Genomic DNA, 24,173 nt, shown 5'->3' with positions numbered 1-24,173 from the left:
TAATGAGATTTCAAATATATTTAAATAATTTGAATTCTAGTACTTTTTAAATTTCTTCCACTTCAGTAGTTCTTTTTTACAAAAAATGCCCTCCCCCCCAAAAAGAAGCCAACACACCAAGAAAACCCCCAAACAAACAAAAAATGCAACCCCCCCCCAACCTAAAGCGGCCTAATCTTCCCTTTTCATTGTTTAAGGTAAATTGACCAAATTCAATAAATCACATTGACATAGCTTTTTATACCTTTCCCAAAACTGTTGAAAAAGTAGCTTTATACCTCTGACCCTTAAAGGGAACAGACAGTCTTTGTCTTGCTACCACCATCCTTTTGAAGGTAAGAAATGATGTAGCAGACTAGAGTAACTTGAAGCTTCCACGATATGAAAGAAGAACTATGGGGAAGGGTGGATTTCATTTTCCTGGTAACATACAATAACCCTGGTGTTCATATTTCCCTTCCAGGATTTGCATGTTGGGCAACAGGACTTTGTCAAGAGATCACTTTGATGTTTGTGCCAAAACCATAGTTAAGGATAACATAACTGTGGCCTCTAAGCTTTGGGAGCTTTTCTGCCACACTACAAACTTAACCGAAGAACACTGCGATGAATATTTCCTAATGAATAATGTCTCTGAGATAGCAGGAATTCCGGGAGCTGCTAGTGGCATTTTAATAGGTATAGTAGAACATTTTTTTTCCCTTAAAGAGGAGGCATGCTGAGCAATTGAAATGGGTTGAACTCTTCCCTGCTGGGAAGGGACTGAAGAAATGTAATGACAGTGAAGAAATTATCTTCAATAAAAAAACCCCAAATCTTATAATCTTTAAAAAGAGGAGAGGGCACTTTTGTCCTGATACAGTACTTGTCTGCTGTAAAATTGATTAAATATGCCTTGTACGTCTCATAATTTCATCAGGAATTCAGCTATGATTATAAATTATACTAACATGAGTAAGTTATTAAAATTTTTCATAACTCTGCATAGTGACAACTCTCCATTTAGACAGGTTAAGATTATGTCCTGAAAGATAAGAGTACTTGTACAGAAATAGTATGTCTCCTGCTTTGCCCACTCTTGAATATAATATCATTGAAAAGTGTTCATTATTGAAAAAAACTCCAGGGAACAGCTGCTCTGTGCAGGTGCTGAATGCTGAAGGTTCCCATTTTCACAGAAACCAGCATTCTAGTTTCTGAAATGGACTCAACATTTGTTAGTGAAATTTCAAATGCCAAACGTGCAATTCTGTAATTCTTTCGCTGACTGAAGAACAAATCCGTTCCTGTCTAGAGAGCTGCTCAGTATTGCTGCTTTGCATTCTCTGAGCTACTGTGTGTGGTATGGCGGTTCGTAAATATATTCAGTATTTCCTTGCGTTAAAATAGGTACGAAGTTAAAAGAATGTTACATTTAGTAATAATAAAGGATAAGTTGCTTAGACTTCAGTAGGCTATTGATACATATTTGTGCTTTTTTGATACAGATTCCTTTGAAAACACGCAGTATAAATTTTCTTTCATGTAACTTGTATACGTCTTCATTTGTGTTGATCACTGAACTGCATTTGTAATCCTCAGTTGTAGACCCATTACAATGAGAACATAGTATAATGAGTTTGAACTGAAATGTGCTTTTCTTTTCTGTGGTGTGATAATAACCTTGAAGACAACTTATGGAGCAATTATTTGGAGAAAGGAGAGATCCTGGAGAAAGCACATCACCCATCTGTTGATGTAGCAGGCCAGAAAAACAACCTGCACCTGTACGTGCTTTCAGATATTGCTACTTCCTTCATGGTGCTGGTTGGCATCTTCTTCCCTTCGGTGACTGGTGAGAATGCTGGGATAAGAGGGCATCATGGGGCTTTGAGCTTCTTCCTGCCCTGTGATCTTACATCCGAATGTACTTTCAGGTATCATGGCTGGTTCAAACAGATCAGGGGACCTCAAAGATGCACAGAAATCCATTCCCGTTGGAACAATTCTTGCCATTGTCACCACATCACTAGTCTGTATCCTTTTATAATTAGTAGAGTGCTGCTACATTGTATTTGATTTATGGAACTGCATTCAGGTCACCAAATTATCAGTGTGAGTATGACTTGTAAAAAAACAAACAAACAACAAAACAACAATCCTTGGGCTGAAAGCATTGGAATTATTACCCTGTTATTTTCTGTCCCGCTTTTTGTGGTGGGTTCTGTTGTTTTGCATTTCCATTGCTGTTCTTTGCTACACAGTGATCTACAGCTTTTCAGGCCTTTTATTTGAGGTGACTTTAAGGACTATAGGTTGTCTTGAACATTTTAGGAGAAGATAAACTGGAGTTAGAAATGAAACTAGACGTTTCCGAGGCTTATTTCAGCTCTTCTGGGATTAGAACCACAAGGGCTTTGCTTAGGAAAGACTGTCTTCATCTCTGTTCTCCTGCTAAAGAGATTAAACCAAAGTCTTTCAGCTTCATCTAGCTCTTGATGTCCTAAATGACAATTTTTCAACATAGGAGATTAAAAAGAAAAAAAAAAAGTCAAAAGAGCTTTCTGAATAAATCCCACCCAAAGGGCAGCTGGCTGAGATGGTGACTTTCCTGGAAATTCTGCTGTTCCATTCCTGTTTTTTGCCAAACCTTGCCTAACTGTAAATCAGGATCCCAGCTTGCTTGTCCCAGCTTCTTAGGAGCACAGCCTTCCCCAGTTGTTATTTTGGGAACTGGCCTTGTACGAAGAAGTCAGCATTTCCTGTGAACATAATAAATATTAAACCAGGTCACAGACATAACGCCAACTCTGTTGGCAGTTTCGAACTGACTCAGTAACTGATGTGTCGGTTTCATACGCCACCCTGTGGGAGCCTCACACCGTGGTTTTTAGGAGGGAGCCACGTTTCCCCTTTTATTACACTTTGTAATCTACAGTTGCATGTCAGGGGTAGAACTTAGGATTTAACCATTCATGTGAACTTAATTCACAAGATCAAAAACTTTATGGATTGCCAGATCCAAAAAGCCGAAGGTATTTTGTCCTGCACAGTGCAGCAGCAGTACAGTTTAATAACAAACCTCATAGTCAAAGACCTACTGGTGACGTGAATGCCATCAGAGGCCACAGATAGGAACATGCAAGGTAATGGGTTGCTGTATGTTCAAACTATCTTCAGACACAGGGAAAGGAGGGAGAAAAGAAAGATAGTTTAATATCAGCTTCTATACTAGCAGAAGATTAAATTGACATTTTAGTATAAAAATGCTTCATTTGATTTTGTTTCCTTTATCAGAACATTTAAAACTGTTTTAAAAACTGAAACTTAGAAGAACAACTTTGTTACTTTAACATAAGAAGCTTTCTGTGAGCTGTGAAACATTAATTTGCTCACAGCTTTATGATATACTTGTGGAGGTGCCGCAGTGCAAATGCTGTGGGACGGAGGCACATACTCTCCTTTCCACGATACTTTCTATGGGGGTTTTCTTCTGCCACATCTTAAGAAATCTTACTTCCTTAGCACACTCTGTCCTCAAGACTTCAGTTGTGTATTATTATTTGGAGCCTGCATAGAAGGTGTTGTCCTGAGAGATAAGTAAGTTGTACTGCTTTAATGCTCTCGTTTCATTTTCTTTTTTGCAGAGTAGGTATTCTTTTCCATCTTTCCTCCTCTTTCCCCCTACAAATCTCCCTGCCCTTAGGTTTTTTTTCGCTTTTACTTACGGGTGCCTTTTAAAACCATATTTGTATATAAATTGTAATCGCTGTTTTGGTAATCTACTTCTATTTGATTTGATGTTTTCTGGCATGGTTCCCTCAGATCTTCCATCCTGTGTCTTAATTCTTGCATTTCTCTATATGAAAGTGAGAAATAATGTGGTGATAATACAAGAATTTTAAAATATATATAATGAAAAGAAAGCTTTCAAACTGTTGGAATCAGGCTGCAGACACTTCCTATATGTGTATCAAAAGTAACTCAGTTTGTTTACTACTTTCTGTATTTCCTGATCAAGAAAATAGTATTTAATAGTATTTAATAATATTTAATAATATTTAAATGACATCTTAAAACTGACCCAAAAACCCAAACCTGAGTCTCAACTGAATGCTCCCTGTCCCTCTCTGCAGGTATGGTGATGCGGTGAACAAGAACTTGGTGGTGGGTACCCTGTCGTGGCCCTCACCGTGGGTCATTGTGATAGGATCCTTCTTCTCCACCTGTGGGGCAGGTCTGCAGAGCCTCACTGGAGCCCCCCGGCTGCTGCAAGCCATAGCCAAGGACAACATCATCCCTTTCCTGTGGGTTCGTACATCTTAAAAACGCATTCCGTACATACTGCCTAACCAGCTGCTTGACTTTATGCTCTTGGAAATCAGATTTGTTTTCCCTAGTTTGCCCAGCACTGAAGTGAGAGTCGATATTTTTTATTTTGGTACTTTTTTTCCTTTGTTAAAAACTAGGAATACTGTTAAGGAGTTTGATTAGACGTTATGTGGTAATTTTATCAAGAAGTTGAATATCTAATTCAATGAAGCACAAAAGGACATTAGAATAACTTGACTCCTTGCTCTAGAGAAGGAATTATGTAGGAAAATTACTACTGTTTTTAAAAATGTAATCTGCTTTTTTTCCATTACAGCCTTATGAAATACTTGGCAGATATGCTTAATGTTTCTGTTTTTCAGATCTTTGGTCATGGAAAAGCGAATGGTGAACCGACATGGGCTCTTCTGTTAACAGCATTGATTGCTGAGCTGGGAATCCTGATTGCTTCACTTGACATGGTGGCTCCAATTCTCTCAATGTAAGAAACAGGCTGGTTGCTGTTAAGGGAGGGGTGGGATTAAGAATACCCTTTGGAATGTTGCTAGTTTGATTGTCTTTCAGAACCATAGCTTTAACCATAAAGCAAATTACTGGAGTCTGAGTTCCACTTTCATTATTTCTATGAATCCTCTGACTTCAGACTTTTCATATACATTTGTTTCTGCTGTGGAGTATTCTGTGAATAGTCAAGTTTTTAGTATATTTTATTTGGTTTGGGAAAACAGTTTTATCACAGAGCAAAGACAGCGCTGATGATGTGAATAGATCTAACTTGATCTAATTAAAAAATTGTTTTGACTACTTTATACTGATAGTCCAGGCTAATAAAAATCACAGGCACATGTGACAGAGCAGCTGGATTTTGACTGTAAATTAATTGTGATTGTGTGCGACAGAATCTCTAAATGTGTGTTCTAAAAGGTTTTGCCCTTTTTTTGCTTTTCAGGTTTTTCTTGATGTGTTACCTCTTTGTTAATCTGGCATGTGCAGTACAGACACTTCTGCGAACTCCAAACTGGCGGCCTCGCTTCAAATACTATCACTGGTAAGCAAAAGGCCAGGCCTGTAATCTGCAGTGAGGGCTTGAGAAGAACCCTCTCCATGAGGGCAGTGGGCAGTACATTGATACGATATTCTTAGTGGACCAGACCCAGATGTGTAATGGCATGAGAGTTTAATTTCAACAGCAGGATACTAAAACTAATGGGGACTGGGGAGATCCATTGGAATCTTTACTTTCACTGTCAGTTTAGAATAGACAGTTTAAAGAAAAAAGAGCAAGAGTGTAATTTGTTTTTAAGGTTTTTCTGCCCCACTAATTAGTAATACCTTTGCTTTTTCCTTTAGGGCCCTCTCATTTTTAGGCATGAGTATTTGCCTGGCACTGATGTTCATTTCTTCTTGGTATTATGCTTTGGTAGCAATGCTTATTGCAGGCATGATTTACAAGTACATTGAATACCAAGGGTAAGTGTTAACTGGATAAAAATGGGTAGGAAGGGAGAATTGGATCTATTTTTTAATGAATTATCTCTAGTGTTCACGTTTGGAGAAGGCACTGTACAGAGATAGCTTGAAGGCATTCCTTATTAGTTCATGTTTTTTAATTGTTTTACTGTATCAGTGCTAAACAAAAGCCCCTGAAGTGCTTTGTAGTTAAACCTTTAAAGGTGCTTGGTGAAACTTGAGTCACAGAAAGCAGAAAACTGGTTGGGGTTTATTTTCCTGCTGTCTGTGGCACATGATTGCTTCAGGCCCAGAACAGCTGATGGCAATACCTAATTCCAGTTTATCTGGTGCAAAGGTCTGTCAAGAACAGTCCTTGAAAAGCTGAATCTACAGATTGGCTTGCCTGAGACTGATAATGTTGGATGCTGTGGTATGGCTGTATAAAATAATTTGGCTTAATGACTCAACCAGGTATTGTGAAGTGCCAGATGTTTGCATATGCTTGGGAAGCTTCGTCCATAGTGGAGCGTTAATTATGAATTAAGCACAGAATGGTGGTGTTGTCATATGTATTTGACTGAAACATTTGCATTTTTCTCATGTGACATCAGACATTCATGTACAAATGATAAATATACATGTGATGTGTGCTATGTATCATGTTATTAAACTCATTTTAAGATACTGGTGTGTCTATAGCCTGACTGTAGGTGTGCAGTTAAATGCTCATGGAACCACATGTTGGCTAAACTGTGTGTTCTTCACAGTGCGGAGAAGGAGTGGGGTGATGGTATCCGGGGCCTTTCGCTCAGCGCGGCAAGATATGCCTTACTCAGACTGGAGGAGGGCCCTCCACACACAAAGAACTGGAGGTACTCATCTCAGACTGATAAAATGCACTGTCATGGTTATCTACTTACACTTAAGGAATTCAACTGGACTCTAAACAAGATGCTTTTGGTCTGTGTGAATGAATTTAAATGCCCAGAATGTTAAAAAAAGAAGTGTTGACTGCAGTAAGCTGCCTCGTCACTGGCAAGCCCTACCGTATGGGCCCTGCATGGGCAGACCTTTCATGCCCTTTGGATCTTTAGTTGGACTCAAAATTGGTGAATTCAGAAGTGGAACCTGGGGAAACTGTGGAGTCTGTGAGTTCAGAGGTCCAGAGGTCAAGAAACTGAAACAGTGACTAACATTATTCCCTCTGACTTTATGTGTTGAAAACAGATTAAGTGGGCAAGAACCCTCCTCTTGGTTGGGCATCGCACAACTCCTGGGTTCTGAACAAGAGGACTAGGAATCTACCCGAGACAGAGTTTTATAGATATTTTTATACTTGCTCAGCCATAACTTAAGACAGGAAATAATTCAATTGCTATGTAGCAACACCTTAAGGGACAGAAGACAGGTGGGATCTGTGTTGAGATGAAAATATTCGTGTTTTCCATGTGCCAGGTTTCTGAATACAGGCTACAAATATTTTCTTGGCACAAATATCCAGATAGATCTGGGAGAACAGCCTTAAAGTATGAACACATATTGTGTGCTCTAACAGTACTTAAAAGAGCCTTGAAAAACAAACCTGTGAATAAAATGCTAATGCAAGCTTCTTAACCTAGGTATATCAATGGGTTTCATTACTGTCAACACAATGCAGTAGCAGAATTCCCACAATATTTCACATCTGCTTTTAATCAAGAGAAATAAAATATTAAGTAAAACTCTTCTAATGTGTGAGATACAGAAAGAACATATTGTCTCAGAGTTAATATTCAAGCACAATATAAGTGATGAGAAGCAGTTTTTTACAAGTGTTTTTGTTAAAGCTTTAGGTAAAAAGGACATTGCCTTTTTTATTTTCTCCAGGCCTCAGTTGCTGGTGCTTCTGAAACTTGACGAAGATTTGCATGTAAAATACCCTAGATTGTTAACATTTGCATCCCAGTTGAAAGCTGGTAAAGGTTTGACTATCATAGGATCAGTGATCCAAGGGAATTTCTTGGAAACTTATGGAGAAGCCCAGGCTGCTGAACAGGTCAGTGTGTTAAACAAATTCCTGAAGTAGAAAGGGGTGAGTGGGCAGGTAATGCGAAATTTTGTTTCCCAAACATACATGGAAAAAAGCGTGTTAATAAGGCTTCCATGAAACGTAGGACTAGTTGAGCAGTACTACAGCTGTTCAGTAAAGGGCTTGCAAACATGGTTCAGCTGCCAATTGTGGCTTTGGGAATGCAAGATCAATGCTCAAATGTTATGTAAACAGCCTTACTGCATGTAACAGTCTTAATTTATAAGGAATAATTACTATGGAAGTTCTACATGCTGCTTAATGGAGGGAAGAGGACTATTTAGCTTTCTGAACATCCCAAGTAGCATTTCAGTAACTGTCAAACTCAGCAAATGTGCTCTGCCTTTTTCAGTGTGCTGATAAATTTATTCCAAAAAGCATTGAAGGATGGTCGTGAAAATTTGTTAATAAATTAACCTCTCTCATTCTATAAACATGATATCGTAGCCCTGTTTACATCTGTATAACATCAGCAGATATTTTCTTCCCCAGAGGCATTTTGTATAGGAAAATTGTTACAAAAGTAAAACTAATTCATGGGCCATGTGTTGACCAAGTTTAGTTTTTAAACAAATGAAGGGTACACTTGATAGGTGTGTGGATTTGGTGCTTATATTTGTAAATTTAATATAAACACTTGGTAATCAGAAACTGGAAATCCCAATGAAGTCAATTGGCCTTGGGTTAAAAAAGGTGAGTGTTATAGGATTAGAAAATGGAGAGTGAGATAGTAACACAGATATCACTAACTACTACTGTGAATAGGAGATGATGGCACAAACGAAAAAACCCTAATCCTAATCTGTTAGAAGTGATTATGTTTGGAAGAAAACTCTATTTTAAACAAGTATTACACACAATTAGCGGGTATTTTCTCTTTTGTTTTATTAAGGAAAGCAGATGAGCAGAACTTTGCATTGAAATGTGTATTACCTATGGACACGTGAACCAGGAATTGACATAGCAATCATGTGATTGGGAAATACTAGGAGTTCCTTTTGGTTCTGAAGGTTTTCCTTGTCTCTCTTGCAGACTATTAAGAATATGATGGAAATTGAGAAGGTTAAGGGATTTTGTCAAGTAGTTGTAGCCAATAAAGTTCGAGAAGGAATTGCTCACTTAATCCAGTCCTGTGGACTAGGTGGCATGAAGCATAACACTGTGGTGTTGGGATGGCCCTATGGCTGGAGACAAAGTGAAGATCCAAGGTCTTGGAAGACATTTATAGGTGAGCTTTAAAGGCTCTGTGTCATCAGACATCATGAACAGAGATGTTTATTATACACATGGTAAACACAGGGGATTTTAACAGTATCCTTGTGAAATTGGTTTTGGGTTTTAGTCTGTTTTTTTCTAGTATTGATGGTGAAGTAGATAATTTCTCACAAAACTGCTCTGTTTGAAATGCCACTTCCTGTAGGTAAAATACCTATGAAAGATGCTCAAAGATTAATCTGGCAGCTAAAATTCATGGTTAAAAAATTATGGACTTGAGAGATGCTGGTTTCATGGCAAACTTTGTTTCTCTGATAATCTCTGTTTTGTCACGAAGATTATCTATCTTTCAACTTGTCCTTCACTACTGAATAACACTCTCCTTGCCTCTATCCTTCTCCTTCACCTATGGTCCAGTTACTTAACCCAGAGCAGATATTTCTCCTCAGACTTAGCTTTTGAGATTGCTGATTTGATTTCAAATGTGAAATAGGGCTTGTGTTCCTGTGAGTTTGCTTTATCCTGGCTTTGTCATTTGGACCAACCTGTCTATGCAAGTCTTACTGTACAAACTTTTCTTTATTTAAGTGATTTCTTTTATGGTTTGCTGACATTTGCTTAGTGAGTAACTTTTTGTTTGTTTGTTTTAATGATAGAGCATTCTTGCAGAATTGGAAGTAACTATGTTCTTCCCCTTTTGGCCAGGTACTGTTCGCTGCACAACTGCAGCCCACCTGGCTCTGCTGGTTCCCAAAAATGTGTCTTTCTACCCCAGCAACCATGAGCGTTACAACGAAGGCAATATTGATGTGTGGTGGATTGTGCATGATGGAGGCATGTTGATGTTGCTTCCTTTTCTTCTCAAACAGCACAAAGTAAGCAGCTAGTCAGAACCTACTTACTTCTGCGTGCATTAGTTTAAAGAAACAAGGTCCAGTAGTAGACCCTGTATTGATAAATGCAAGTGGATATATTATGAAGTTTGTTTTGTAGAGCAGAATATTATTGGTTCAAATCCCGAGAGTTTGTTTTCTCTCACCAGGTTTGGAGAAAATGCAAAATGAGAATTTTTACTGTAGCTCAGATGGATGATAACAGCATCCAGATGAAGAAAGATTTGGCTACTTTCCTCTATCAACTCCGAATAGAGGCAGAGGTAGAAGTGGTAGAAATGGTAAGGGAATTGAGCCCATTTTTCACTTTATTATGCAAGTGGTGATATTTGGCTATCACTTGATTACAAGCACTATATTTGTCCTTATTTCTGCAGCACAATAGTGATATCTCAGCATATACTTATGAGAGAACTCTTATGATGGAGCAGAGATCTCAGATGCTGAGGCAAATGAGGCTGACAAAAACTGAGAGGGAAAGGGAGGTATGTCATTTGTGGTTCTTGGCTCTGGGCTGCTGAGGGGAGTGACACAAAGGTTCCTTCCTAGTAGTGTGTTATATAGCTGCTGCTTAAGTTTATTTTTCTGAAGATGCAAGGAAATACTTTTAGTGTAGCTTTTTTGTTTCCCCAAATTGCATGTAGTTCTTGGGTTTTTTTCTTTCTATGGGATATCTGGTATTTGTCTCATTTTGTAGTATATCCTGTTTTCCTACTGAAGATGTCATTCCAGTTTGGACTTACAGGACATGTAGCTATGAAAGGTGCAGGTGATCTAACTCTTCTGCATGTGTTTGTCCAGCTTATTTTAGTTGTCAGTTTTGAGTCAGACTTGTCTGTTGTTTCTGACCACGTGATGATGTGAGTGAGACTGACTTCTTTTTGTTGTATAGATACAGGCCTCTGTCAGTCCAAATTCTGCACAGCTTACACCCCTCAAAACTGTTTAAAGTCAATTTGGTATGTAAGATTATTGGCTAAAGCAGATGCCTGGTATCAGAGCTGTCTTAAAGGCTAAATTGACTGGACAAAATAAAAGATACAATGGAACAAAAAGCCTTTCATTGCTTGAAGAGAACCAAAGAGCATAAAATAAAGTCCCTGAGTTCACCTTGTCATTCATTTGCCCTCTAGGCTCAGCTGGTAAAGGACAGACATTCAATAGCACGTCTGGAGAGCCTCTACTCAGATGAAGAAGATGAGGGGGACCCAGTTCCTGAGAATATCCAGATGACCTGGACAAAAGAGAAATGTGATGCTGAGAAGCGGAACCGAGGCAGTGCTGTGGGAAGCTTTAGAGATCTCATCAGCATTAAGCCGTGAGTCTTGTCTAAGTGAACACCTTGCACCTCCCGAAACTCTACATGTGCTCTGCTTTTATTATCTTTTGTTTCATAATCCTTGGTTTAGACTTGGACAATCAACATTAAGGCCTGACTACTCAAGACAGCAGTTAGCCTCCCGAAAAATCTCTAACCAATTAAATGTGGCACACAGCCCTCAATGTTTTACTTGGTATAGTCAAATTTCAAATTGGAGCTGTTAAGTCCTATAACAACTTTTCTCGTCTCCCAGATACCTCAGTAAAACACAGCAGATCGATAATTTCACTGATCTAATCAGAATTAAACGAAAAGTCTTGATAACTTCACTATCTAATATGTACTGTGGATGTTTAAGGCAGAAAGGAAGAAGCTGTGGAGATGGTGATTAATGACTTGGAATAGAATATGTGTGTGATAAAACCCTCTGAGACAGACTTGCTGCTGAAGGAGCACTGACATGTAACAACAGCTGTGGTTACCACGTGTGTGCCCCATGAGGAGCTAGAAGTAAAGGTCTATTTTGATTTTGTATAAAAATGTCTGAATCTCCTGTGACTTCTTTGATGTCCTACATCTTACATGAAGAGTTCAGTTAGTCAGTTTTGCATATTTGGCAGAGTTCCAGATTTTTCTTCCTAATAAATCATAATTCAATTCTGTTTTAGGCTGAATCATACTGTAGAAATTCTGCTGAATTTGGTGTTAACTACCTGTACTTTTTCCTCTTCCATGCTTTCAGAGAGTGGGAAAACTTGTAAGTTTGTTATTGAACTTAGAAATACATTAAGATGGTTGAGAGGGAAGACTTCATTTTCTCAACTAAAATCAGGAAAACTGTATGTAATGATGGAAGAAAAGCAAAGGCATTAGAGCTGAGCAGTCTTAACAATGTTTTAAAGGGAGCAGGATTAGCTACTTAAGCTAAGAATCATTATAAGTAGGTTGTAACAAACTACAAGAGTTGTCCTGACAAGAACTAAGTCTGGATGGAAAACAATTATGGGTCTGAACCTGTTTTCTCAAGCAGAGTATGACACAAGCAGGCGGAAACATTACTCATTTAGAGAAGCTCTCGTTCCACAGTTCCTAGCAGTTCTCTACTGCTAGGATGTTTTTTCTGGTGGTTTCTGGACACTAAGCAAGCCCTTTGTTATAGCCTACACCTTTGAATCACTGGGGAGATGACAATTTTAAATATCGCTTTAGAGAAAACCAGATCTTCAGTTTTCAATTCCCTTTCCAAAACTATACACAGTTAATGACAGTATGTGGTTCCTGCTGCTGGTTTCTTCCTCACTTCCTATAAACATACTCTGGCTTTCTGAACCTGATGTGAAGACAGAGGGTGTCCTTGCTCCAAATTAAATAAGAACATGAAGTAACAGCGAGATAGTTCACAGCGGGTAAATTGTGCTGTTGGTATAATAAACATGATTCTTCCCACTGCATCTTCTATTTTCTAGCTATATAAATTATTTCTTTGCAAGACTGAATATTTAGAAGAGCAGTGAAGTTACTAAAGACTTTGACTCATATCACGCAAAACTGAATTAATGAAACCAAAGATTCATATTTTATTTGTTTCTACTAATACTTGTTTTTAATATATTAAAATGAAGGAAAAAACCCAAGTGGAAAATCCTCAAAGCTGTAAATAAATTCTCTCTTTGATAAGTTTATTTCTGTATTGTATTTCCTTTTATGTTACCAAAATAGTGTTTGATTTTCTGTAAGAAGGAAACATTCCCTGGCTCGAAATCCCCAAAGGATGCTTTCAAGTTCAATTCCTGCATGAACTGATGTTATTTTGTGTTAATGTATTCTGAATAAATAATGCCGTTACCTCTCTTAGCCTGGATTCTTAAGGAGCGGAGGCATATGAGATCATGCATCTATTCCCTTTTCTCCCATAACGTTTGAAACAAGTGTCTACTCGAGTTTGAAAGCATGATTGAGATTTTAAGGATACCTGGGTAAAAGTGTTGTAAATAGCCAGGCAGAGAGGTGGATTAGTGTCCAGCTGAAGGAGAGGGTCACATCCTTATTACTCTCCAGAAAAGCCCTATAGGAGACATACATCCAGCCCTTTGTAGGCTGTGATCCTGTATTTCCCTACCATGTGATTACAATCTGTAGTAAGCCAGGCTTTCTCTGGAGATGCCAACTGCTGTTCAACACAAAGAGGGAAGTGTGCTCATGGGAAGTGTGGAGTAGTGCAATGGTGCCGGTCTTCTACTTAGTCCTGATGTTTTTGAGAAGGAGTTTTCTGGTACTGAGAATGGAGAGGTGCGTGACCTGTGCTTCTGTGGGTGCGAGGGGTTCTGGACAGGGCTGCTGTAAGGGAAGGCTCTGCAGTCACAGGTGTCCACGGTCAAAGAGCACATCCCCTTGTACAATTGCGCTTTAACTTCTTATGCAAGACTAAATCATCTTGATAAAATGTACTTTTGAAGAGCGAAGTAATTTTGTAAACTGGTGACTTGACTCCAGAGATCTTACCGACAGACTAGCTGTACCTAAAGAACTCTAAAATCTCTTTTGTATCTTTGTCATTGTGTGAAAAAACACTGTATGTTGAGTTGACATTCTACAGCGTTTTTAGGAGATTAAGGTATACTTTTAAGGGCCTTTTTAATCATTCAGTTTTCAGAGGCATGTTTCTAACAGTAAGTCTGAATGTGCTTTTTCTACAGGAACCAGTCTAATGTCCGAAGGATGCACACAGCAGTGAAGCTAAATGAAGTTATTGTAAATAGATCTCATGATGCCAGACTTGTGCTCCTCAACATGCCTGGTCCTCCAAAGAATACTGATGGGGATGAAAACTGTATCCTTTCAGGCAAGACCTGGGCCACACAGAAGGTCTTTCTGTAATCTATGCTCTTGAATTCATTTTGCCACCAGTACTGTCGAGCTGTGATATGTGATAAAGTGTCCACTGAGTGGAGGGTACTGTCTTGTGGCTTGTAGGGTAGTAATTGCTTAAAGTTGCTTAAAGTAAAAGTTGCCACTGGTTGCTATGGAAGCCTTGTTTGAAGGTTTGAATTTAGTCTTATCTAAATTCTTACTTGATTTTATTTGTTAGTTTAATTTAATTCTCAACAGTGGATGTAGCAGATATTTAAGAAGGCATTCACAGCAGCCAGTGCTCTGGGCAGAGCAGCGTCTGAACTTGAGTCAAAAGGAAGTCCTGAAAGAGAAGGGAATATCTCAGGCACACGTCAGAGTTTGGGGCTTAGGTCCAAGTACAAGGCTCTGGTAAGATAAAAATTCAAAGTCACAGTACTTTGGTTTTTAGAGGAATACTTACATGATTCCCTTAAGCAAGATCAGAGCTGAGGGTTGTGAGCTGGAGAGAGATCGTTGGTGCCACAGTTTGCTGCTGTCCACAGCTGCTCTTCAGCCTTGATTTGTACCATTAATTTAGTGTGTGCCAAAAAAAAAGATGTCACAAATGACATACCAAATGGTTGTTTTCCCCTAAATCTAGATAGTACTAGTAGCTGTAATAGCTTGTTTCACCAGAAAGGATAAAAACATTCCTCTTAGAATAAAGGGGTTTGAACCACATCTCAGGAGAGATTTTAAACTCAAGGTAATGGGTAATGCATATTTCTCTACCCCTCCCTAGAGAGGCTGAGCCACTGTGACTGAAAACTGCTCAGTATTCATGGGAGGGAGTGTGACTGTCACCTGGTGCCACCAGCATCTCTGACAGGCTCAGCTTTAAGCTGTGGTGGATTTGTTTTGGAGCTGCATGCAACTGTCTCTGTCTGACATGGGGGCAGCCTCTGGTCTCACCGCACATAAGCATTGCCATGTAAACCCAATACAGAGGCTAATCACTGTATTTTGGTTTTGATATTTCTTTTGTCCTTGACTTACTGAAACAGACATGGAGTTTCTAGAAGTCTTGACTGAGGGTCTGGAGAGGGTATTACTTGTTAGAGGTGGCGGCCGAGAAGTCATCACCATTTACTCCTGATTTAGAAGCTTCTAACACTGGTCTACATTTACCTTCTTGGTGACATTCCAGTTTTAAATGGAGAAGAAAAAAGGTTTTTGCCTAACTTTATCCTCATCCAGTCCTACTCATTGTCTTTCCATTTGCAACATACATATCTTTTGGGATTGCAGTATTTGTTACACCATCCAATTAGCAACATAAATTAATTGTGAAGCTGCCACATTATTCAGTTTCTGCTTTGGGACTCCAGCATTTGTGCAAGTAGTTTTAACACTAAACCTAATTTTAGTCAGCACTGCTATGTGCAGTATTTTTAGTAACTGTATCTAAAGGTAGGACATAAAAGCCAGTTATTGTAAAAAGATTTAAAAAGCTTTTTCTATTAGGATTGGGGAATAGAAGTACATTATATAACAGCTACTTTCTGCTGAAGTTCAGCTATAAAGCATTTTCTAAGAGCACACTAAACTGTAAGAGAGGACTGAAAAGCTTTCTTTTTCTGGATTTATTTCCAGAATTAAACTCTCAGTATTGGATAAGAATTTATACTTTTAATACACTTATTGATAGAGATTTAAATAAATTATGTTGATATAGTTGAAATTATGTATGTAGCTTACTATAGGTTGTGTTGCTTCTGAGACTTCAGGTTCTGTGAGGCCAGATCCCTATTTATTTTTGTATTTATTTGTCAGAAATATTGGATATGCAGATGCAGACTGTTTAGAAGAACAGAGATCTCACAATAAATTCTGAATCATCAGTGGATTGCAGGACCAGTCCTGGGCAGTTCTTTCATGCTTTAAATTTCTTGCAGACCATCCATCAAAGTACATTGAGCATGTTAGAGTCCTGTGTGTAGAGACAGGTGCTATGCTGCACGCACAGCGATGGGATGGCACTTGCACAAGTACAGGGGACCTGCTGCTTCAGTTTGTGCTTTATGCCCTTAGAGGGAGAAGAAGAAGACCTGTATTAACCAATAAGTCTCTCGAGATTTTATTAAGCCCATTAAGTTGTACTTTATGTACAGAACATTCATATTTTTTCAATAAAATGTTGCATACACTTTGAACCTATTTTCTGGTCTGTGTGCAATGGTGAATTACATAGGAATAGCCTCTCTGTCGTGCCATGGTCCTATGTCGGCACCTCTGGTTCCAGGGTGAGAGGGGGAAGGTGGGCGGGATACGCTGGTGCTCGCCTAAATGGCACAAGTCCTGCACAGTGGAGGTGCCAGCTCAGACTGCAAAGCAGCTGGGTGGCCTGAGGAAAGACTCCAGAGTCCACAAATAACAGCCAGGTCGAACTCTGCACCTGTAGACTATTAAACACACACAAGCTTGTACCCCCTCAAGATTTCTGGCAAAAAAATAAAATATAAAACAAAATAAAATGAAAAAAAATAAAAAAAGAAGAAAATCAAACCCAAGAAAACTAAAATAAAGAAATGAAATTAAAATTGAAATAAAAGAGAAAAAAACCCTTTTTGGTGCCCCCGTTTACTCCCTCCCCATGTCCCAAACCCTTAAAATGGGAGGGGAGGACTCCAAAAACTGGGTGGGAGACTCCAAAAATTGGAGCAGGGGAGCTCCGCGGACGACGGGGGCCGGAGGCACCGAGAGGGCAAGGAATAACAGCAAAATAAAAGAAATAAATAGATCCCGGCAGCCCTGGCGCCGCCTCGGTGCATCCCAGAAGCTTTTGTGCTGCCCGGTATATCCCAGAAGGGTTTGCGTGGAAATAAAATAAAAAAGAAATAAAAAGTGTAAAAAACAAGGAAGAAAAATAAGATAAAATAAAATGTCAAATAGAAGTTTTTACTGGTGGCGGGACTCGAGGCCGCGGCTCCAGAGAAATCGGCGTTGCCCCCGCGGCGCCTCGGCCCCTCGGTGAGTGGGGGGCGCGCGGCTGCAGTGCCGCTCCCAGCCGGGTCCGCATCCCAGTCCTTCCTCAGTGTACCAAAAGAGCGGCTGTTTCCCGGTTCAAACCTCGGCATAGCCACCGAACGGGGCGCGGGTCCGTGGAAGCACTTCCCTGATTCTCGTTACTGCCTCACTCCACATCCCTCGTCGCGAAGCGCTCTGGGAACCCCGGGAGCTCAGCCCAACACCGCGGGAGGGTCCGGCATCCCCGGGGCTCCCTCCAGGCCCCCCCGCGCCTCGTTCCGGTACCGCCAGGACCGCCCTTGTCCCGCAGCTCCCGCAGGCAGGACGCAACCACGCCGCGCTGCCCCAGCCCCCGCCGCGCCGCTCCAGCCCGCACCGCTCCAGCCCGCGCCGCCGCCCCACACAGCGCTTCAGCCGCGCAGCCATCCCCTGGCGGAGGGCGAGGCTTCTCCAGGCAGGGAGGCGCGTCTGCCATGAAGGGTAGGAGCACAGCCCGTGTGTCCCGGGCCCGGAGGGGGGTTCTGAGGGACTCCGGAGGGCTCCGGACACACCCCCTGGGCACTGTGGGGGACCTTTTGCACCGGGGATTCCTGCCCTCTGCGAGCGGGGGAGCTGTGCAGGGAGAGGACTTCATCCGTGTTAATTTTGGGAGTTAGACCTGCTGTTTCGTTGCTGGGCTCCCTTTCCCCCAGGAAAGAAAGGCTCTAGCCTTTGTGAGTCAGGTGCAGTTTCAGCGCAGGGCTCCGGCAAGCTAACAAAACCCTTTCCACGCATATAGAAAGTTTTCCCACCTGCACCTGACACCCAAAAGCCATAGGCTTTCTTTCTGGAGGGAATGGCTCTCATTTTCTTACAAATTACAATCCCAAATGCAAATTCGAACACTAAATCCAATACCAACTATAATACCTGTTCTCGTTAAGAATCCTTTTCTCTGTCAGGCTCTTTACCCATCCTGATTTTAAGTCAGAGATGCAAAACGGGTGCTGCTGCTCCCAGAGCCTTTATACCTTCTGGGATTGGGCTCCTCCCTTTCCCCGGGGCCTCACCCCAGCCTTTGCTCGAGGAGGTCATTCAGCAGCAGGGCTTTAATGGGATAAGAGCTCTCTCTTTCTTTCATTGAATGGGACTTCTCAAGCTGTTCCTGCTTTATTGAAGCATCAGCTTTGGCATCCAACGAAGCAGAGCTGTATATGGCAATGAAGAGGATTACACTCAAATGCAGGGGTTTTAAATTTAATAATTTTGTGTCCTGTGTTGGTAAGGTGCTTTTGTAATTTGTTATCTTTTTTTCTTTTCCTTAGGAGCCTTGCATCTTTTGGGATCTCCTGATCATCTCAACTGCAGCTTGGCATTTTTTCACATGTGTTATCTGGTCCCAAGGTGAAGCTGCTCTGTGTTGAAGATGACTACAGACACCCAGGTTTGCAAGTAGTCAGTGGGGGGTTACAGCCCAGAGATGGAGCGAGGGCTTGGGTGCCAGCTTAGGAATTGCCAGGGGTGTTTTGAAGGTAGTATGGGTGGAAAGCAGTGTCTGGGAAAAGCCCCCTAAATGCCTGTGAAGGCATCCACTGACTTTTCAGATGTGCCACTTAAGTTTTCCTCTCATTTACCCAGATATTCCGTGTGATTACAGCTGCAGTCTTTGGCTGCAGGCAGTGACCCTGGGTGGTTTGCTAAAAGAGAAGGGAGACTCTTTCAGCTCTCCCTATCTATCTGGGTGACTTTGGTTAGGGTTTCTTTACCATGTCAGAAGGACAGGGTGTAAAGCAGAGTTGAACAGAACAGAGGCCAGAGGAGCAGAGCAAGAAGGTGGGTGGTCACCTGACATCAGCACAAAGATGTGGCTTTTGGCTCCATGTTTACTGGATGTGTTAAGGATTTTATTGTTTTGGTTTGTTTTTTCTTTGTTTTCAGATGCAGAGCGCTGGTCCCAGGAGGCTCTAGGCACCGGAGGGGAGGTGATCCGAGTGAGTACCGGTGAGCAAGGCGAGCATTGACTCCAGGACAGAACTAGATGGTCTTTTACAGGTGTTGTGGTGAATCTGTGCACATGCTTTGTTTCTTGTGTTCTCCAGGGGGTTCTGCCACCTTCTAACAGACAGTCCAATGCTTCAGGGCCCCTGCTGGTAATAGGTCACTGTGGAGGAGAGGTAGGTAGGAGCTCCCACAGGAAAGCCATCCTTTCAGGCAGTATCTCAGTATATACATTTGCCTTTGGCTTTTTTACTTTGCAGAGAATGTGTGCAGCCTCAGAGGGCTGGAGCCACCTGCCAATTACGTTTGATGGTCTTCATCTGTCCTTGTCAGTAGTCTCCTAGTACTACGAGGCTCATCAATTAAGGCTTGACCTTTTCTGGTTGCAGGTGCCATCCAGCCTGCCTTTGGCAAAGGAGGAGCATTAAGGTTGAGGTAGGGAGGTAGTGAGGAGGTGCTGGAGTCTCCCTTACTTTCAGAAACACCACGTAACTTTTTTTCTCACTCACCCAGGTACGGCACACAGTGACGGCAGCAGCCTCTGACTTGGGTCAGAGCCAGTGGCCCGAGAACTTCTCAGCTTAGGGGACGGTGAGTAGCCAATTGCGGGGTTATCGCCTATGTGCTGCCAAACTCTTGTGTCAGAATCGGTCAGATCTCAGCCAGCACCCAGTCGGGGCAGTCTAAGTCCCCGTAGAAGCAGAACTGCTGCGTGGGGAGAGGCGGTCAGAGGCGGTCACTGCCGCTCTGCGTCCTCCCCGCTCCCCGCCGCCGACTCCCGGCCCACCACGTCGCCGCTGCTCCCCGGTCCCCCATGCCGCACAGTCCGCCTTCGCGATCCGGAACCGCCCCGTGTGCCGGTGGGGGGCTCCCCGAGGGGCTCTGCAGGGGCCTTGGGGCCGGGACCCCGGGGGTGCAGCCCTACCAAGGGGCGGGGCAGGGGACGGGGTCCCGGGAGCGGGACCCGGGATGGCTACGGACCCGCGGGAAGGGCCCCTCCGACACGGCCCTCGTCCCTCCTCCCGACCACCCGAGCACCTCCCGCCACCCCGCGGGCTCCAAGCCCCGCCAATCCGGGCCCGAGGCAGCGTCTGGCCCGCCAATCCCGGCCCGCCTTTCTCGGCGCCGTCCAATCACAGCCCACCTTTTCAATCCGGCAGCGGTCCCGCAAGCTCTGCCCGCTCAGCCGCGGCGCGGCCCCTCCGCGCGGCACCGTCCCCCCGTTCCCCTCAGGCGCTGCTGGGACCACGGAAGGGCGGTGGGAGCTCCGCGGTCACGCCCCGTCCGGGAGCTCTCCCAGGAGAAGGAGAGGGAGGCGGGGAGCGGGCGGGAGGGGCTCCGGGAGCGGGGCCTGCGGGACCAGCGGGGTTCTCGGGAACGGGCGGGCGGGGATTGGCTGGGCTGGCACGGGGGGGCGGGGCTGTGCGGGCCGCGGGCTATAAATAGCGGGCGGGGGGAGCGGGGGGGGGGGGGGGGGGGCGGGGGGAGCGGGGGGGGCAGTTCGGCGGCGGAGGTGGAAGCGGCGCTGTATCAGCGGTGAGCTGGGGCGGGACTCCCGCGGCTGCCGCTCCCGACGTGCAGGTCCGATCCCTGTCAACGGGGCCGCGGTCGAGCAAGCTCTGCCCGCTCAGCCGCGGCGCGGAGCCGCCCCCCTCTCCACCTCGTCCCCCGCGTTCCCCTCAGGCGCCGGTCTCGGCGCCTTTGCTTCGGGATCCGGCGGAGCCGCGCCTGCGCTGCCGCGGTGTCCGCAGGCGCTGTTGAGAGGGCGGGTGGGAGGTCCGCGGTCCCGTCCCGTCCCGGAGTTCTCCCGGGAGAAGGGGAGGGAGGCGGGGAGCGGGCGGGAGCGGAGCAGCCCCTGGGAGCGGGGCGTGAGGGGACAGCGGGGTTCTTGGGGACGGGCGGGGCGGGAACGGGCAGGCGGGGACGCTGCCGGACGCTGGGATTGGCTGGGCTGGCACGAGGGGGGCGGGGCTGTGCGGGCCGCGGGCTATAAACGGCGTGGGCGGGGGGCCCTGGGGGCAGTTCGGCGGCGGGGCTGGGGGCGGCGCTGGAGCGGCGGGAGCTGGTCCTGGATCGGCGCGGCCGCTGGGCCGAGGAGCGGCGGTGAGCCAGGGTGGGACCCTCGCGGCTGCCGCTCCAGGGAGCGGTGAGGAGCCATGGGGCAGCACCCCCTCGGCTGCCGATCCAGGGGGAGCCGGGGTCGGTCCCCCACAGCTGCCGAGGCAGGGCGTTGGGCAGGCGGTGTCCCCGGCAGCTGTGCCGGCCAGCTTTGGTCAGTGCTCAGTGGGGGAGCAGCCTATGCTCAGGGGTGCTCCCCCGAACCAGAAGGATGAGGATGCAGCCTCTCAGTGGGGTTGGTATTGAAAGTATTGTTACAAAGAAAAGTAATAAAAGATGTTTCATTCTATTATAATTTTATTTTGCTTTTATTTTCATCTTTGACTACTTGATTGTTTATTCTATTGTTTTGTTGCTGTTCCCGTTGGGATGGGTGGGAAAGCTCCTAGAGATATTTAAGTGAACGACAAAGACTGATTTGTGACCTTGTCAACAGCCCGGGGCTGCAGAGATACCCAGGAGCAGATTTAGGCAGAGGCAGCAGAAAGCTGAGAACCTGGAGCTCAGGCAGCAGAGCTGTTGGAGACATAAAGACGGTAGGACTGTAGGCAGAACAAGAGTGGGGCTGGATTAGGGAGCATGGACCTGGCATAAGTACTGCAGGGATGGAGCTGGGATAAAAATAGTCAGGCCTGGCCTGGAATGTGGGCTTGAGAGCTGGGGTGGAAAACTCAGACCTTTAACAAAAGAAAGATGCTAGGACTGGAACGTGCAGCAGCTTTACCAGGAGCTGCCAGCAGAGCTGACAGAGAAATAAAGGTTGTGGGTGTGGGTATGGGATAGGGAGATTGGTGCTCGGAAAGGGACTGTGTAGCAGCGATAGGGACTGTGGCACCGCAGCAGAAATCACTGTAGGATTGAGACAGGGACTGGCACCGTCACTCAGACATCTGTGTCTGTGAAATAGGGATTGATGGGCGGGAACGTGGACGGGGGGAAGAGCTGAAATCAGTCTAGGGCAGGGTTGTGGACTTTGGAGTTGGGATCAGGTTTGTGGGGCTGGAGGAGCACCTGGGGGTCTGGGGGTGTGAGGTTGGAGCTGGAAAGTCGCAGAGCTGGAGCCAAGCTGAAGATCCTGCAGTGAGAACCTGGAGCAGCTTCCCGTGGCGTCACTGGCAAGATGCAGAGCTACTGCTGAGAGAGCAGAGCTGGCAGTGCAATAAAGCTTGTGGGTCTCGAGCTGAAATCACTGAGGGGCTGGGGTAGGGATGGGTTCTGGGCTTGGGACAGTAACACTTGGGGCAGGAATCAGTGTGGGGCGGAGATAGGGTCTGTGGCACCATCGCTGAAATGGCTGTGTGGCTGTGGAATAGGGATTAATGGGTGGGAATGTGGATTGGGTGGGTAGAGCTGAAATCAGTCTAGTGCTGGTCTTGTGTCTTTGGAATTGGGATAGGAATTTTGGGGCTGGAGGAGCACCTGGGGGACTGGGGGTGTGAGGGTGGAGCTGGAAAGTCGCAGAGCTGGAGCCAAGCTGAAGATCCTGCAGTGAGAACCTGGAGCAGCTTCCCGTGGCGGCGCTGGCAAGATGCAGAGCTACTGCTGAGAGAGCAGAGCTGGCAGTGCAATAAAGCTTGTGGGTCTCGAGCTGAAATCACTGAGGGGCTGGGGTAGGGACAGGTTTTGGGCTTGGGACTGTAACACTTGGGGCAGTAATCAGAGCAATCACTGTGACATAGGGCCTGTGGCACCGTCGCTAAAATCCCTGTGTGGTGGAATTGGGATTGTAAATTGGGAATGCGGACTGGGAGGCTGGGCCTGAAGTCAGTATAGTGCTAGGATTGCATCTCTGGAGCTGGGAGAGTGTCTGGAGCTCGGATAGGGACTGGCACCGTTGCTTAAAATCCTGTGCGGCTGTGGACTAGTGATTGATGGGCAGGAACATGGACTGGGCGAGGAGAGGTTAAATTAGTCTAGTGCTGGCTTTGTGAATTTTGAATTGGGCTAGGGTTTGTGGGGCTGGAGGAGTAATTGGGGGACTGGGAATGGGAGTGTGAGGTTGGAGCTGGAAAGTCACAGAGATGGAGCCAAGATGAAGATCCTGCAAGATTTGGAGCTGCTGCTGAGAGAGCAGAGCTGGCAGTGCAATAAAGCTTGTGGGTCTCAAGCTAAAATCACTAAGGGGCTGGGATAGAGCTGGGGGCTAGAATATGGACTGGATGCTTTGGTCAGGGAGTGTAGATTTTGAGTAGAAATTACTGTGGGATTGGGATTGTATTTTTGTGCACTCTGGGGAGTCTAGTAATTATATTGCAAGCCATTGGAGGGAACTGGGAATACTGGGTAGAGTCAGCTGTTCTATGGGGAAGGCCCAGGTGTTAACAATGAGGGGGAGGAGGAGCCAGGGATTGGGCTGAGGCCCCTTGGCTGTTGTTCGGAGTCAGGAGCTGTAGCAGGACTTCTTAGACCGTGACTCAGGTGAGTCTGTTTCAATTTCACCTTTACAGTCCCTTCCTACTGTCCCCAGTCCCTCCCCACTGTCCCCAGTCCCTCCTGAGTCCCTCCCAGTTTCTCCCAAGTACCCCAAACCCCATCCCAGTGCAGTCAGTCCCCTCCCTGTTCCTTCCCCAGTGCCTCCACGCCTTCCCAATTGCTCCCACTGCACCCCAGTCCCATCCCAGTCCATCCCTTGTACCCTCAGTCCAACCAAGCTCCCTGCGCAGTTCCCTCCAGAACCTCCCCAGAGCTCCCAGTTCTTCCCAAGTTGTTTCAAACCCATTGCAGTCCCTCCCCAGTGCCTTCAGTCCCACCCCAGTTCCCTCCCCAGTGATCCCACTTGCTCCCAAGTGCCCCCAGTCCAGCCCAGTCCCAACCCAGTGCCCCTGGTACCTCCCCAGTGCCCTCAGTGCCATCCTAGTTCTCTCAGTCCCATCCAAGTACCTTCAGTCCTTCCCCACTGCATCCCAGTGCTCCCAGTCCCTCCCAAGTGCATTAAAGAGCCATAGTGGCCCCATTCCCT

At 44.9% G+C, this 24,173-nt stretch overlaps 1 protein-coding gene and 1 long non-coding RNA gene across 6 annotated transcripts in view; both read left to right on the top strand.

The window, feature by feature from the left end:
• Positions 1–16,309, top strand: part of SLC12A4 (solute carrier family 12 member 4) — a 46,969-nt gene extending 30,660 nt beyond the window's left edge. For 2 of the 4 annotated variants that reach the window (XM_027749985.2, XM_027749987.2), the window contains exons 8-24: positions 464–678; positions 1,670–1,834; positions 1,917–2,015; positions 3,522–3,579; positions 4,116–4,290; positions 4,674–4,792; positions 5,261–5,359; positions 5,662–5,781; positions 6,531–6,635; positions 7,630–7,798; positions 8,864–9,059; positions 9,752–9,921; positions 10,089–10,220; positions 10,317–10,424; positions 11,073–11,257; positions 13,957–14,090; positions 15,157–16,309. In XM_027749985.2, coding sequence (XP_027605786.2) covers positions 464–678; positions 1,670–1,834; positions 1,917–2,015; positions 3,522–3,579; positions 4,116–4,290; positions 4,674–4,792; positions 5,261–5,359; positions 5,662–5,781; positions 6,531–6,635; positions 7,630–7,798; positions 8,864–9,059; positions 9,752–9,921; positions 10,089–10,220; positions 10,317–10,424; positions 11,073–11,257; positions 13,957–14,090; positions 15,157–15,248 — 2,341 coding nt within the window. In that variant the 3' untranslated portion in view covers positions 15,249–16,309. Of the gene's footprint in view, positions 1–463; positions 679–1,669; positions 1,835–1,916; positions 2,016–3,521; positions 3,580–4,115; positions 4,291–4,673; positions 4,793–5,260; positions 5,360–5,661; positions 5,782–6,530; positions 6,636–7,629; positions 7,799–8,863; positions 9,060–9,751; positions 9,922–10,088; positions 10,221–10,316; positions 10,425–11,072; positions 11,258–12,002; positions 12,018–13,956; positions 14,091–15,156 lie in introns of all 4 variants that reach the window. The other 2 variants (XM_027749983.2, XM_027749986.2) reach the window with 2 other exon arrangements.
• A 1,008-nt stretch (positions 16,310–17,317) lies between these two features.
• LOC120323499 lies at positions 17,318–20,524 on the top strand. Of its 2 annotated transcripts, none has more exons than XR_005563987.1 (5): positions 17,318–17,599; positions 18,424–18,542; positions 19,037–19,099; positions 19,198–19,531; positions 19,610–20,524. It is a non-coding gene; the product is annotated as an uncharacterized LOC120323499 (long non-coding RNA). The 2 variants fall into 2 exon arrangements; XR_005563988.1 differs by having other exon boundaries at positions 19,198–19,272; positions 19,610–20,521.
• Positions 20,525–24,173: the final 3,649 nt, after the last annotated feature.

The sequence above is a fragment of the Pipra filicauda genome, unplaced genomic scaffold (genome assembly GCF_003945595.2).
Source record: "Pipra filicauda isolate LSUMZ 115617 unplaced genomic scaffold, ASM394559v2 scaffold273_size1055052_pilon, whole genome shotgun sequence".
Classification (NCBI taxonomy): domain Eukaryota; kingdom Metazoa; phylum Chordata; class Aves; order Passeriformes; family Pipridae; genus Pipra; species Pipra filicauda.
Note: the sequence above shows the minus strand (reverse complement) of the source record. Positions and strands in the feature narration are given on the sequence as shown.